Source organism: Belonocnema kinseyi, chromosome 5 (assembly GCF_010883055.1).
Source record: "Belonocnema kinseyi isolate 2016_QV_RU_SX_M_011 chromosome 5, B_treatae_v1, whole genome shotgun sequence".
Taxonomy (NCBI): domain Eukaryota; kingdom Metazoa; phylum Arthropoda; class Insecta; order Hymenoptera; family Cynipidae; genus Belonocnema; species Belonocnema kinseyi.
Window position 1 is genome coordinate 82781102 of NC_046661.1, and position 16240 is coordinate 82797341.

General features: G+C 28.0%; 1 protein-coding gene across 1 annotated transcript in view; it reads left to right on the forward strand.

Annotated features, from left to right (window-relative positions):
* Window positions 1-11136, forward strand: part of LOC117172605 (paired box protein Pax-6-like) — a 125377-nt gene extending 114241 nt beyond the window's left edge. Inside the window, exons 7-9 of the mRNA XM_033360696.1 lie at window positions 14-273; window positions 366-670; window positions 11032-11136. Coding sequence (XP_033216587.1) covers window positions 14-273; window positions 366-670; window positions 11032-11126 — 660 coding nt within the window. The 3' untranslated portion in view covers window positions 11127-11136. The remainder of the gene's footprint in view (window positions 1-13; window positions 274-365; window positions 671-11031) is intronic.
* The last annotated feature ends 5104 nt before the right edge of the window (window positions 11137-16240 follow it).

Consider the following 16240-nt stretch of genomic DNA (forward strand, 5'->3'; position numbering starts at 1 on the left):
TCCACTAACTCAGGTCTGGTTTTCGAATCGCCGCGCAAAGTGGAGACGCGAGGAGAAATTAAGAACACAGAGGAGGGACAATCCGCAACAGCAGCAGCAACAGCAACAACATTCAAGCAGCGTCGGTATGGTGGGCGGACATCCAACACCTCCGCCCTCGGGTATAATCGGTGGACAACCACCTCCACAAGGACCGCCATCACCACCCAGAATACACCATGGGTTTGCACCCTCGGTCTATCCGGGAATCCCCAGCATGCCTGACTCCTATAGGTAAGGATCCTTAAAATCTAATTAGCTATATGTCACGATTCAGCTCATAGAGGCTCACGATTCGGTATTTATAGAACTTGTATTGATTTCAGTCCGATGACGTCAATGCCAAGTTTCACGATGTCTGGAAGCCAGCAGAATCAGCACACAACCAGCATGTCTTCACTTTCCGGAGGAGGGGGAATGGGTCCAATGGGAATGACAGTTGGAATGACGGTTGGGCCCAGTCCGGGAGCTTGTCTTCAGCAACGCGACAATGGATACTCTTGCGGGGTAGCAAGACCATCGGGCTATGAACCTCTTCATCTGGGCTATGGATCCAGGCCCACCTGCAGTCCCAATCAACCCTATCACACCGCGGGCCTTAACCAGTACAACCAGAACGCCAGCTCGACCGGTGAGTGTCTACCGCACTCACTGCATTCGCTGCTTGCACTATAGCCGATGGAGTATGGCTACCACGGATACCGCTATTGAACCACAGACCTCTGACCATACCCGGTAATGGAAACTCATATTGCACGCGGAGTTTTCTTTAAGAGCGTGTTTCTCGAAATCAAATTTCACACCAAATTGGGCGCGATATTTTTTCTAGCTTAAACACAATTGGCACAGAAAAAACTGGGGGTTCACTAAAGTTGCGGCTCAAATAAAAGTTGGTATCATTTAGAACTTGAGTTCCAATAGACACCTGCAGAGAGTTAAAAGAGTTCCTTAAGAGCGCACTTGACAAAAATATACCAACCGCTAGCAAGGTAGGGCTGGTAAGTTAGGGATCGATTTACAGTTATCGACCGATTACTTGAGAGGAAAAGTTCCTCGCATATGAATTCGCCTTTATGCTTACAACTTTTCTACATAACCTTAAAATATTTATCAAGTCATTATATATATTTTAATCAGCCTCCTGTCACCGAGAGTTTAAAATGGCTCATGTGTTGAAAACAGCCATCCGGTTACAAACTCTTGAAAACGAAAACGGTTTATTTATGTAATTGTTGTAAAAATGACACGGTGGATTTTTCTAATAGTGGTTTTCTGTTTTTTTTTATCGAATAAATTCCATTAATTATGCCGATATGTATCGCTCCGGAGTGCAAATCGAGTTATAAAAGTTAATTCAGAGAACCGGAAGATCGCGAATAAAAAAGAAGCTTTTTAATAATTATGAAAGATTTGACTAGAAATGATTTAGGTCTTATTCACGAAGTAGTATAAGGAGAACCCACTCCCGGAAAACTTGGACGCGTGCATTCGGATTTGGTTAGTTTGCATCGCTCGTAGCGCCTCTTGCCGAAAAATGCGAAACAGAGAACTTTTTCAAAACTCTACTTTTTCCTTGACTAATTTTTCATTTCAAATCATTAATATTAAAATTTCAGCATTTTAATCTTGTGATACTTTTAACATACAATATTTTATAAACGGAATAAAACAGTCTTTCACACAGTATTATGCAAAAAAAGGAATTTTAAAACCAAAAAACGAATTTTCAAAAAAAAAAAAGATTTTTCAAGCAAGAAAAAAAAAGTTTATCCACATCGTTCAACTTCCAAGCCAAAAGACGAATTTTCTCTGCAAAAATTGAAATTTCAAACAAAAGATATGACATCAGCAAAAAGTTTATTTCCCACGAAACTGATGCATTTTTACCCAACAAAAATAAAATTTCAAACTAAAAAATTGTTTTTTTTCTTAAAGGCGAATTTTCAACTAAAAAATATCAATCTTAAAAAAATGGAAAAGTTACATTTTCTGTTAAAAAATTAATTGCAAACAAATAAAAAGTATTTTCTAATAAACAGTTCAATTTTGAACCAGACATAAGCCTTCAATAAAAAAATAACATTTTAACAATGCAGTTTACCTTTTACCCAAGTAGTTCAATTTTCAATTAAAAAAGATTAATTTTCAACAAAATTATTAAACTTTCAACCAAAGAGATCAATTTTTAACTTATAATATAAATCTCTTACAAAAAAAGTGATTTCTTAACAAAGTAATAGAAGAAATTTTATTTGTTTGAACGAAAATTAAACGTTTTGGTTAAATATAATTCTTCTTGTTTCTTTGCTTGACGAATTATTAAATAAAAAAGATGACTTTTTCACAAAATTGTTGAATTCTCTACCAAATAGTTGCACTTTTATCAAGAAAGATGAAATTTCTCCTAAAGCAGAAGAATTTTTAATTGAAAAAAAGTTCCGTTTCCATCCAAAAAAGATTCCAGTTGATTCTGCAAGATCGAAAATTAATTTTTTTTTAAACAAAAAACTCATTCTCTACGAAAAAAATTGAATTTTCAGAGAAAAAGTCGAGTTTTTTCCACTAAAAACGTTGAATTTTTAACTAAATAGTTGAACTCTCTAACAAATAGTTTCGTTTTTATCCAAAAAGATAATAACATTTTTTTTAACAGATGGATTCTTAATTAAATAAAAACAAAAACGAATTTTTCAAAAATAGTTCAATTTTCATCCAGAAAATATTTCAGTTTTTTTTCAACACACCAAATATTATATTAAAACAGTAGAATTATCAACCATAAATTATGAATGAAAAAAAAATTGTTAAATTTTCAACCAAACAGTTGCATTTTCATCCAAGAAAGGTGTAATATCTGCTAAATCAGGTGAATTTTTAAATAAAAAAGACAAACTTAAAAAAAAAGAGTTGAATTTGTAACCGAAAAGTTCATTCTTCAATTAAAAATAAAAATGTTCAATTTTAAATGCTTTGAATTAGAAATGATACAAGTTCAACTCCTTTCTAAAAAATTCTCCATTCAAACAACTTTTAATCTGAAATTTTTCAATTTTGAACGCTTTTCATTACCAATAATACAGTTTTAATTCCTTTGAATTTCAAATTATTTAATTTTCAAAATTGTATTTGGAAAATATTTCCTTTTTTATATTTTGAACTTGTCCTATCTTCGAAACTTTCTTATGATTTTAAATCATTGAAATTCGAGATTCTTATATTTAAAATAAAGTTGTTTCATTATGTAAGCTTTAAATTACAAATTATAAAATTTCAAATGTTTTCTAATAAAATGTTCCAAATTTCAAAATTCAATCTAAAAGGGTACAATTTGGAACGCTTCTAATTACAAATAATACTATTTTACTTTTTTTTCATTCTCTTGGCACCCTGAAAAAATTCAATTTACCTAAAAAAATTGTATTATTATTATTATTTTTCAATCATACACATTTTTTAGGGAACCTGAATTTTATCCGGGCGTCAGGAGAATGAAAAAAGTAAAATAGTGTGTAAACAATTTTAAAGCGAACTTTTGCAATTTTGCCATATTACATAGTTTAAGAAATGAATTTGAGTAAGTTTAAATGATATTCAGCAGTTTTGAAACGATTCAAAATTTATTAAAACTTATCAAGATTTAAAAAAAATTATGTAAAGTTTCAGAAAAATGAAAGACATTTTTTCAGGTTTCTAGGAAAAATTGAAATAATTTTTTATTTCAAAAAATTAATTTTGAGAGATTAAATTTTTAAATTTGCAGAATAAAGAAAAAATACAGGAAAAATTTTAATAATAATTTTTATAGCTTAAAAGGTGCAGAAAGTCTGAAAAGATTTTTTTTAATTCCTTATATTCATGTGAAAGTTTTAAATAATTCTTTATTTCACAAAATAAACTTTAAAAGAAAATTAGAAAAGTCTTTTGAACATATCAAACGATTTCCTAAAATTTTGAAAAAGATTTTACAAGATTTTAAATCAAAATGTTACAATTCATGAGATTACAACATAAAAACTAATAAAAAATCGAGTAAATTCATGAAATATTTATTAGGATTGAAGACATTCCAAATGAATTTTAAACTTCAAAAGATTTTTCGAATTTTAGATTTTTAAAGATTTCAAAACTATACTTTAGGAGCTTTAAAATAATTTCGAAAGTTATCAAGAGAATAAAACAAATTTTCCTAAACTTTCTGGGAAAATTTAGAAGATTATAAGGCATTTTTAAAAAATTTAGAATAATATTTGACAATTTGACCTGAATAGTTCAGTTTGCAGTTAGAAAATTAATTTTTAAAAAAAGCTGAATTTACAATGTAAAAAAAAAACGAATTTTTAACTGAATATTTTTTTCCAACCAAAGAAACGAATTCTTTAAAAAATATATAATTGTTAAGCTTTCTACAAAAGAGAAAATTGTCTAGAGAAAAGGATTAAATTTCCATCGAAAGAGGTAAATTTTTCACAAAAAATGAAATATTTAAAGGGAATTTGCAACTGAAATGATAAATCTTCCACTAAAAAAAAATTAATTTTTAACCCAATACATGAATTTTCTACTAAAAAGATACATTTTCTACCAAAAATAAAATAATTAAATTTTCAATTAGTAAAACAAATTTTCAACCCGAAAAGAAACAAGTTTTTAACAAAATAGTTCAATTTTCAGAAAAAAAGAAATTCATTTTTACTGAAAGGATAAAAAAGATAAATTTTCAACTAAAAATAAAATAATTAAATTTTCATTGAAAAACCTAATTTTCAATAAAATCAAAGTAAATTTTCAACTAAGATTACATTTCTAAAAAAAGGGTTCAATTTTCAACAAAAAATAAAAGTTACATCTCTAGTTGAACGAATTAAATCTAAACAAGGATAAACTAATTTTCAATCAATAAGATGAATTTTCGACAAAAATATACGAATTTTTAAAGTTGAGTTAGTCACCAAGAAGCTTAAATATTCTTCCAAAAATTCGAATTTTCAATAAAATACATGAATTTTAAACCAAATATTTTAATTTTCAGCTTAAGTAGATAAATTTTGAACCAAAAACGTACGAGTTAAATTTGCAGTTTTTTTTATAGAAAACATCATTTTCAACAAAATAATTAAATTTTGAACAAAACAGGTTTGTCAACTAAATGATTAAAAAATAATTCAAACTTTTTAAGATTTTTTAAGAATTTTGTAAGATATCACGAAAATGAAAGAAAATTTTCAGGTTAAGAGGAAAAATTAAAATAATTTTTATTTCGAAAAATTTATTTTAAGAGATTATTTAAGAAGATTTCAAAAGATTTTAAAAAATATCAAAAATCAATCTGAAAGATTTTAAGGCATTTTTTAAAATTTTGCAGAAGAAATAAAAAATGCAGGACAAATTTTAATAATTTTTAGAGATTAGAAGGTTTAGAAGGTCTGACAAAATTAAAAACAAAGAATTTTCCTTACATTCGTGTGAAAAATGCATATAATTTTTTATTTTAAAAAATGAACCTTAAGAGAAAATTAAAAAAGGGTTTTAAACATATCAAAAGATTTCCTACGCTTACGTAAAAAAGTTTAGAAAATTTCAAAGCAAAATATTTCAATTTGGTAAAATTACAATATAAAAACCAATATAGTATCGAGTAGATTCAAGATGTATTAATTATAATTGAAGAGATTCCAAATTAATTTTAAGCTTTAAAATATTTTTATGAATGCGGATTTTTAAAGATTTCAAAACTAAACTTTAGGAGCTTTAAAATAATTTGGAAAGTTTTCACGCGAACAAACAAATTTTCTTTAAATTTCTGGAACAATTTAGAAGATTATAAAGCCATTTTTTTACATTTAAAATGATGATCAAAATTTTGAGAAAAATTTGATTTAGTTTAAAACATTTTTATGAATTTAAGACATTTTAAATAGATAATAATGTTTAAAAACTGGGAAACATTTTCGAAAATTGATCAAATATTTTTTGACACCTTGTTACTTCTAAAAATTCTAAAAATCTTTTAAAAAGACTCGAATTTGTCATAATATTTTGTAAAATCCTATAAAATAAAAGAGTTTCTTTGAAATCTTCTAGATTATTTTCTGACACGTCTGAAATATTGAAAAATATTTTTTTTAATTTTCTCAAGAATCTGCTGAAAATTATATTTATATAAATTTAAAAAGAAACTGATAATACTTATTTTCTTGTTCTCAATTTTTTAAATTCAATTTCAAAATGTCTTTATTATAACATTTCGGAAAATAATTTTCGATTACATGGCTGATTTAAGGTAAAAGTGATGTTATTAATTAAATTAAATGTTGAGGTGGGCAAAGCGAAAAATAGGTTCTTTATAAATAGGCTTAATCACCCCGGTAATAAGTGTTAAATTAAGAAGAACTAAGAATTTGTATTCCTATGAATACGAGATTTTTCCTCCGTCTAAAAATTCCCCAACGGGGACAGAAAATCCCAATCTTTCTATCAATATCTATCCTCCATTTATCCACATGTATCCTTTTCTTTCCACTTCCAATCCCTGTTCTAGTGTTTTTTTCCAAATAAATCCCTCGCTTATCCCCAACTATCTTTTTCTATCCGTTAGGTAATCGAAAATCTTGTATTTTTTTTCAATCCCTATTTTCTTATCTCATTGAATCTTTTTATATATTTTATAAAATCTAAGATAGCCTTATCTTCTTGAATCCCAGTCTTTCTGTCTAAATAAATCCACAGTTTATCTGCCTCTATCTTTTTCTATCCATTGGGCAATAACAAATTTATTCTATCTTTTTTAATTCCTATTTTCCTGTCCAAGTGAATCCATTTCTATCTTTTCTGAAATATTAGATAGCCCTATCTTCTTGAATCTTGGTATTTCTGTCTCAATTAATCCACAGCTCATCCACCTCTATCCTTTTCTATCCGTTTGGCAATAACAAAATTTCGTCTATATTTTTTAATCCATATTTTCGTGTCCAAGTGAATCCATTTCCATCTTTTTTTAAATATAAGATTGCCCTATCTTCTTGAATCCCAGTCTTTCTATCTAACTGAATCCTCCATTTATGTACTTATATTCTTTTCTATCCGTTAGACAATAAAAAATTTGTCCATCTTTTTTAATCCCTATTTTCCTATAGAAGTGAATCCATTTCTATCTTTTCTGAAATATAAAATTGCCCCATCTTCTTAAATCTTAGTCTTTCTATCTGAATTAATACACAGCTTATCCACCTATATCCTTTTCTATTCGTTGGAAAAATCAAAATTTCGTCTATCTTTTCTAATACCTATTTTCCTATTTATATAAATCCATTTATATCTTTTTTTAAACATGAGATAATCCTATCTTCTTGAATCCGAGTCGTTATATCCAAACGAATCCTCCGCTTATCCACGACCATCCTTAGCGAGGCTCGCGCTAGTTGACGTACATCCCTGACTTAATACCCGCAGGTTCTCAGTAGGTGGCTGACTGAAAAAGTCAGACACAAGTGAAAATCATTTGCACCGTCTATAAACGGAGGGTCAGCCGACGCTTTTGCAGAATTCGAACTTCGGCTCGGCGATGTGCAACTCGTATTTTGACCTGTTTAGGTTATCCCCACCATTGCATCCAGCGCGTTACCCCTCACTTGCTTGAGAAATTTAAACTGGGCATTGTAAACAGAAGTCGTAAATTTCATTTTCCGGATTCCCCACAATAAAATTAAGCCGTTGTCCCTTTTCGTTCAATTTAAAAATTTTCCAATGAAGTTTATTTCACTCAAATTCGAAGATTAAAAAAAATCTTTGATAAAAATGAAAATATTTGGCCTCTTTAGGTTGTAAATTCAAGTACATTTATCGATTTACTTCTTTTTTTAAACTTATGCTTTGATGTTAAAAAGTCAAACTGATTTTTTTTTGTATAAAAATTCAACTATTTTCTTTTTAATTTGTCTGTTTGATTTAAAAACTCATCTAGTTTCGTGGAAATTGCAATTTTCTGGGTTACATATTCAACTGCATTTGTGTAAAATTCGTCTTTAGTTCGAAAATGAATTTTTTTAAGTAGAAAGTTGATATTTTTTGGTTATGAAGGCATCTGTTTGATTCAAGATGATCTGTTTTTGTGTAAAATTGTATTATTTTGTTAAAAATGTATTCTTTTTTTTATTTTAAAGTTAATTTTTTTTAACTAAAAATATATTCGTCTTTTTTGGTAGAAAAATAAATAATCTTGGTTGAAAATTATTTTGCCTAGTTCAGAAATAATTTGTTCCGAGAAGAATGTAAATGTAGAAAATTTGTTGCGTTTTGATTGAAACTTAATCTTCTTAGATCAAAATTGAATTTTGTAGTTAAAAATTGATTTGGTTGCAAATTTAAATATTTTTAATCGAAAAGTAGTTTTTTTGAAAAATTGATTTTTAAACTTAAAACTTAGCTATTTTATTTATGTTTGCGCTTAATAGAAGATTATTCTTATTGGTAGAAACTTCGCATAAACATTTATATTCAACTATTTGGTGAAAAATTAAGCTACTTTCTTGAATTAAACATTTACATTTTTATTGCCAATTATTATTTCCGAGTAAAAAATTAGAATATTTTGTATAAATCCCGTCATAAGTCTTAAAAGTATTTTTAAACAGATTTCCAAAATTAAAAAAAAAATATAATCTGGAAGATTTTCGGGAATTAAAAAATTTGTTGCAGGTTTTATTGAAGATGGTAGGAAAATCTCGAATCAATTTAAACGATATTTAGAAGTTTTAAAAAAATTTGAAAAATAATTCTAAATTTGAAAAGACTCCAAATACTTAAAAATCAATTTATATACGAAAAATTTATCAAGATTCCTATGAAAATTAAAAATGGTTTTTTAACCATACATTGGTAGTACAATAATTTTAAATTTAAAGAAGATGTTCCTAGTCGCATGATTGCAGATTGATACATCAAAAATTGAAGTTAGATCGTACTTTTAAAACGTTAAAAATGGCCAAAATTGAGGTGCACCCCAAAGGAGCACGAGCTACCTGGAATCCTTCCCCTTCCAGTGGGACCCTTACCTCTCACACCTGTCTCGGCGCGCTTAGTCGCCGGGATGGCCGGAGCGCATGACCCTAATGACCCTAAATCGCCTCCAATTACCGTTCCAACTTATTCATTAAAAATTTTAAAATAACTGATGCAAAATATTTGGAATTCATTTTTTGGGAATGTGTGAACTTTCACGAGTCCAGGGGTATGTCATTTCTCATAAACAGACAAAAATTAAATATGAACATTCCCTTATTCAATCGTGAAAATATGTAGATTCGGAGAATTTCTATTTTTACTCATAAATTTCGATTTAACATTATGAATAACGTAGTCATAAATAAATACCTTTAGATATAAAGAAATCTTTGAAAAGATCAAGTTTTCTAGAATTTTCTATTGTTTAATACTGTCTGCTTATCGACAATAGCCTTATCCAAATTTCTGTCAGAAAATAGAAATACTCGGAATCTACATATTTTCACGATTGAATGAGGGAATGTTGATATTTAATTTTTGTCTGTTAATGAGAAATGACATACCACTGCACTCGTAAAAGCCCATAGATTCCCAAAAAATGCTTTCCAAATAGTTTGCATGAGTTATTTTTAAATTTTAAGTGAATAAGTTGGAACGGTAATCGGAGGTGATATAGGGTAATTAGCGACATTAGACCCTGCGCTCCGGCAATCCCGGGGACTAAGCGCGCCAAGACAGGTGTGAGGGGTAAGGGTCCCACTGGAAGGGGAAGGATCCCAGGTAGCTCGCTTCGCGTATTTGCGAAGTTTGCAATGTGCAGTTTAAAAGTCTTTAAAACAGAATAAATTTAAATTCTAAGCTTTTCAAATTAGAGTTCATTGACATTCTATGAATGAGTATTGTGAATACAAAGGGATTAGAAGTATAATGGATACTAATTTCAAGATCTCAGATATGCCCGCCTCTAACCCGACGCGAGATATACAGGCTAAAAGCAAGTAAGGGGTAACAATAGTGGGGGTACACTTAAGCAGGTATCACTGCGAGTTGGGCGATGACCCTTCGACTAGTAAGTCGTAAAGCTAGGGAATTCTGTTGTTAGGTATATAAACCCTTGCTGGTTCAATACTATTTTGCGGGAGTTTGAAATTCGAAATATATTATTATTTTCGAAACGGATAAGAACACTAAATTTTTGAGTGGATACAAATGGATAGAAATTTAAACAATATGTAATTGATAGTGGGTAGACTGGGATGGATAAAGATAGGCATTTGTGAACAACAAAGATAGATAAAATAGGCCCATGGGACCACAAGGAATAGAATCAGTAATAGAGAAAGATAGACGGTTGTGAACACCATGGATAGAAAACAATAGACAGTTGTGACTGTAAATGATAGAGTCAGGGATACAAAGAGCTAGATTTAAGTACAAGCGACGGATAGGGCGTGAAAAGAGAAAGATAGAGTTTTTTCGTTAGGCATGCTCACTCTTTCGTTTAAATCTGAAATTATTAATTTTTCTCTATTCTTCTCTTCTTACCGGGGAGCTTATTTAACGTTTTGGGCTCTTTCTCAGCAAGTTGGGTTCATTTATGTTGCAGCTCCTTTGGAACCACAAATGGGTTCTAATGGAAACCCCAGTTTTTTCTGTGACGGATACTAATGTCTAAATCCTACATTTTGAGTCCTGCATACCCAGTGGGCACAAAGTTTGGCGATGTCTTTACGACATCGTTACGACAATTTTACGACAACTTTACGACATTCTATGCCCATGTCATTAAGGTGTCTTTATGCTATCGTAAATAAGTCGTATTATCTGACGATGTCTTTACGATATTGCAAAGACACCTAAATGACATGGACATAGGATGTCGTAAAGTTGTCTTAACGATGTCGTAAGGACGTCGTCAAATTTTGTGCCCACTGGGTACCGGTAGATAGTGTGAACATCTTTCTAATCAGAATGATGTTTTTCTTTTTGTAGGTTTGATATCACCCGGTGTGAGCGTGCCGATCGCCGTACCGGGACAGCCAGCACCGGATATGGCCGCGCAATACTGGTCTCCTAGGTTGCAGTGACCGTGGTGGTCATCCACGCCGACCTCCACCTCCTAGACCTTCCTTTTCCCGTCACCGATTCAAAATTCAAGAAGAGGAATCGGTGGGTAAGAGGTTTTTCTCTGAGGGAAGAGTCGTTAGAGCCAGTCGATCGCATCGGATTTCTGGAAGTCTGGAAGATAAGGGCAACACCTACAAATTCAACGGGATCACCATCATCAACTTGGACAACTTGACAAGAGAATGTTTTTCCAGATTTTGTTATACAGTGGCAGAGTTTTTGTTTGAACTATCTTTTGAGACTTTGAATCCGGAGATCGATTTGCAAAGGGACGACTTGAGTCGGCCAAGACGATACATAATTTAGTTAGACAAGATAATTTCTCGGCCCCAGCGGCACATGTTGGTACAAATCTCGAGGATATTACCGATGACACTAATGCCGATAAATTAGTAGATCAATCGATAATTACTCGCCATTCGAAGGAAAATCCCCTTGAGCTTATAACATCCCAGTTAGGGGCCGTACTTTTAAATTTCGAAACGGATTTTAGGCCCTTTCTAAAACCCTACCTCTCATGTAAAAAAATATTTTAACTACCCTCACCCCTTCCCCTCTTACTATACGTAATTTTTAGTTTCCAGAAATGTTTTGCTAGTTATTTCTAGTAGAATTAGGCAGGGTGTCCGAGAACTTCATTTTTCAAATTCTCTGATCTTGACAGAAAAAAACTTGACTTCCGAGGTGAAAATTATTTGAGACAAAAATTAACTTCAGAGCATAAACTTTATCCGAAAATGTCTGAATAAAACTTTATCTCTCTAACAAATTACCTGCAACTAATTTTATCATTAGTTTTTTCTGCGTTTCCTTGAGTATTTTTTCATTTTCCTTGATCATTAATATATAAATACCAGCATTTTGGTTTTGTAATTATTTTAACGTAAGTCCTTTTATGAACGAAATAAAACAGTATTTGAGATACAAATAAGAAAATTTCAAATTTATTCATTTATTTTAAACAAGAAATGTATTTTCTTCTACTAAAGATGACAGTTTAAGAAAAGAATTGAATTTTCAACCAAGTAATTAATTTTTGAACATTATATTTCAATTTTTAACTTAAAATAAGTCCCAACAAAAAAAGTGTTATAGTTTATATTTCAAACGAAAAAGATTAAATTTGTACACGAGATAAAGAATTTTTCAAAATGAAAAGACGAATTTTCAAGAAATAAATATTTTTCACTCAAGAAAAAAATTTAAGTTTATCTAAATTGTTGAACCTTTAGACCAAAAGAACTAAAGCACTTTTATCCAACAAACATGAAATTTCCAACCAAGAAAATTATTTTTTTTTTTCAAAAAAAGGAGAATTTTCATCTAAATAAGATCAATCTTTAAAAAATGGAACAGTTGTATTTTCAGTTGAAAAATTAATTCAAAAAAAGGTTTTTGAAATAAACAGTTAACTATTCAACCAAAGACATGCCTCCAAACAAAAAAAAAAACAATTTTAAACAATGCAGTTTAACTTTTACCCAAGTAGTTGAATTTTCAATTATTAAAAATTATTTTTTAACAAAATAGCTCAACTTTGAACCAAATAGATGAATTTTTAACTAAAAATATAAATATTCAAACAAAAGAATTATTTCTTAACGAAGTGATTTAAAAGAATCTTCCAAACAAAATAGTTAAATACGCAAGCAAAGAAAAATAATTTTTAACCAAAAAGTTATATTTTCATACAAAATTTAATTTTTACTAAAACAGATAAGTTTTTAAATAAAAAAGATACATTTAAAAAAAATAGTTGAACTTTCGCTTTAATAAGATTTCAAATGACATTTCCTGATCAAAATATGAATTTTAAAAAAAGAAATAAGTTTCTACGAAAAAAAATTGAATTTTTAATCCAAAAAGTCGAATTTTTAACCGAAAAGGATGAGTCGAAAAATGACGAATTTTCAACAAAATAGTTGTATTTTTATTTTAAAAAGATTAAATATCTCTTATAGGAGATGATTTTGTATCTAGAAATAAAATTTCAAAAAATAGTTTAAGTTTCATCCAGAAAAGATTCCAGTTGACTTTTCAAGAACAAAATATAGACTTTTTGACAAAAAATAAGTTTTTACAGAAAAAATTGAATTTTTAACAAAATAGTTGAAATCTCTCCCAAATAGTTTCAGTTTTATCCAAAAAAGATTAAATTTCTCTTAAAACAAATGAACATTTATTTCGATTTTTTTTTAATAGAAGAATTTTTATCCAAAAAAGATTCCATTTGATTTTTCAAGATCAAAATATAGATTTTTTTAACCTAAAATCAGTTACTATGAAAAAATTTAATTTTCAATCCAAAAAGACGAAATTTTAACCTAAAAAGATGACTAACAAAAATGTTAAATTCTCTATACAATAGTTGCATTTTTTTTTAAAGATGAAATTTATCTAAAAACAGATGAACTTTTATTTACAAAAAAGCTGAATTTTCATCCAAAAAAGATTCTGACTCACTTTTCAAAATCAAAATACAGACTTAAAAAAAAATTATTTTATACGAAAAAAGTTGAAATTTTAATCCGTAAAGACGAAATTCGTTCAGTCAAAATGTATGAATTTTGAACAAAATAGTTGAATTGCATTTTTATCCAAAAAGATGAACTTTCTCTTAAAACAGAGGATTTTCTTCAAAAAAAATAGAGAAATTTTCATCCTAAAAACATTTTAGTTGACTTTTCAAGTACAAAAATATAAATTTTTTATAAAAAAAAGTTTCTATGAAAAAAATTGAATTTTCAACCCAAAAAGATGATTTTCTTAATATTAAAAAAAAAATGGGAAGATTAAATTTCTCTTAAAACAGATACATTTTTTATTTCAACAAAAAAATTAATTTCCAAAAAATAGTTGAATTTTCATCCAGAAAATATTTCATTTCTCTTTTTAATACCAAAATATTAAATGTAAACAAAAAGTAAATTTTCTAAGAAATAGTTGAATTTTCAACAAAACAGCAGAATTTTTAAACAAAAAGTATGACTTTTCAAGAAAATTATTGAATGTTCAAGAAAATGGTTGCATTTTTACTCAAGAGAAATAAAAATTATACTAAAACATGTAAATTTTTAAATCAAAAATACAAATTTAAAAAAAATTGATTTTTCAATCGAACATTTGCATTTTCATTCAAGAACGATTAAATTTCTCTTAAAACAGATACATTTTTTATTTCTACAAAAAAAAATTAATTTCCAAAAAATAGTTAAATTTTCATCCAGAAAATATTTCAGTTCTCTTTTTAATACTAAAATGTTTAAATTTGAACAAAAAGTAAATTTTCTAAGAAATAGTTACATTTTCGACAAAACAGCAGAATTTTTAAACAAATAGTATGAATTTCCAAGAAAATTATTGAATTTTCAAGCAAATGGTTGCATTTTTACTCAAGAGAAATAAAAATTATACTAAAACATGTAAATTTTTAATTCAAAAATACAAATTTAAAAAAAATTGATTTTTCAATCGAACATTTGCGTTTTCATTCAAGAACGATTAAATTTCTCTTAAAACAGATATATTTTTTATTTCAACAAAAAAATTAATTTCCAAAAAATAGTTGAATTTTCATCCAGAAAATATTTCATTTCTCTTTTTAATACTAAAATGTTTAAATTTGAACAAAAAGTAAATTTTCTAAGAAATAGTTGAATTTTCAACAAAACAGCAGAATTTTTAAACAAAAAGTATGACTTTTCAAGAAAATTATTGAATATTTAAGCAAATTCTTAGATTTTTATTTAAGAAAGATGACATTTGTTCTTAGACAGATAAATTAAAAGAAAAAAACTTAAAATAATTAGTTAATTTTTTTCCAAAAAAGATTCCAGTTTACTTTCTAATGCCAAAATAAGAATTTTAAACAAAAAGTTAATTTTCTGCTAAATATTCGAATTTTTAACCAAAATGTATGACTTTTTAACAAGATTTTTTAATTTTCAATTAAACACTTGCATTTTTATCCAAGAAAAATGAAAATTCTAGTAAATCAGGAAAATTTTTTAAACAAACACACATTTTTTTTAAATTTGATTTTTCAACCGAACAGTTGCATTTTTATTCAGGAAGGATGAAATTTCTTCTGAAAAAGAGAAATTAAAAAAAAAACTTAAAATAAATAGTTAAATTTTTATCCAAAAAATATATCAGTTTTTTCCAACATCAAAATGAGAACTGTAAACAATGATTTAATTTTTTGCTGATTAGTCGACATTTTAACCAAAAAAGGATAACTTTTTAACAAGATTTTTAAGTTTTCAACTTAATAGTTGCGTTTTTGTCCAATAAAAACGAACATTTTACTGAAATAGGTAAATTTTTACATCAAAAAGACAAAATTGGAAATCAAAAAGACAAAATTGGAAATCAAAAAGAAGTTTTTTTTACTTTTGATTTTTCAAACGAACAGTTGCATTTTTATTGAAGAAAGATAAAATTTCTTCTAAAACAGATAAATATAAAAAAAAAATAAAAAAACTAGTTACATTTTTCTCGAAAGAAGATTACAGTTCATTTTCTAACACAAAAATAAGCATTGTAAACAATAAGTCAATTTTCTCCTAAATAGTCGAGTCTTTACCAAAAAGTAAGACTTTTTAACAAGATTGTTCAATTTTCAATCAAGCAGTTGTATTTCTGTTCAAGAATAATGAAAATTCTACTGAAACAGTTGAATTTTTAAATTAAAAACACAAATTAGGATAAAAGGTGGTATTTTTATCAAAAAAAACTTCATTGAACAAAATAGTTTTATTTTTTACCCAGAAAAAAACAATATTTCGACAAAAAAATAGAAACTTTTAAATCAAAAAGACAAATTTTCAGAAAAAATAGTTTTCATCCAAAAAATATTTCAGTTGACTTATCAGCAACATAATATAAATATTAAACAAAAGGTTAATGTTCTACGAAAAGAGCTCAATTTTTAACCCAAAAAGCCAAATTTTTAACAAAACAGTTGAATTTGTAACCAAAAAGAATGTCTTTTCAAGAAAATTGTTACATTTTCAACCAAACAACAAAATTTGTACCTAAAAAGATAATATTTAGGAGAAAGTTTTTCCGAATT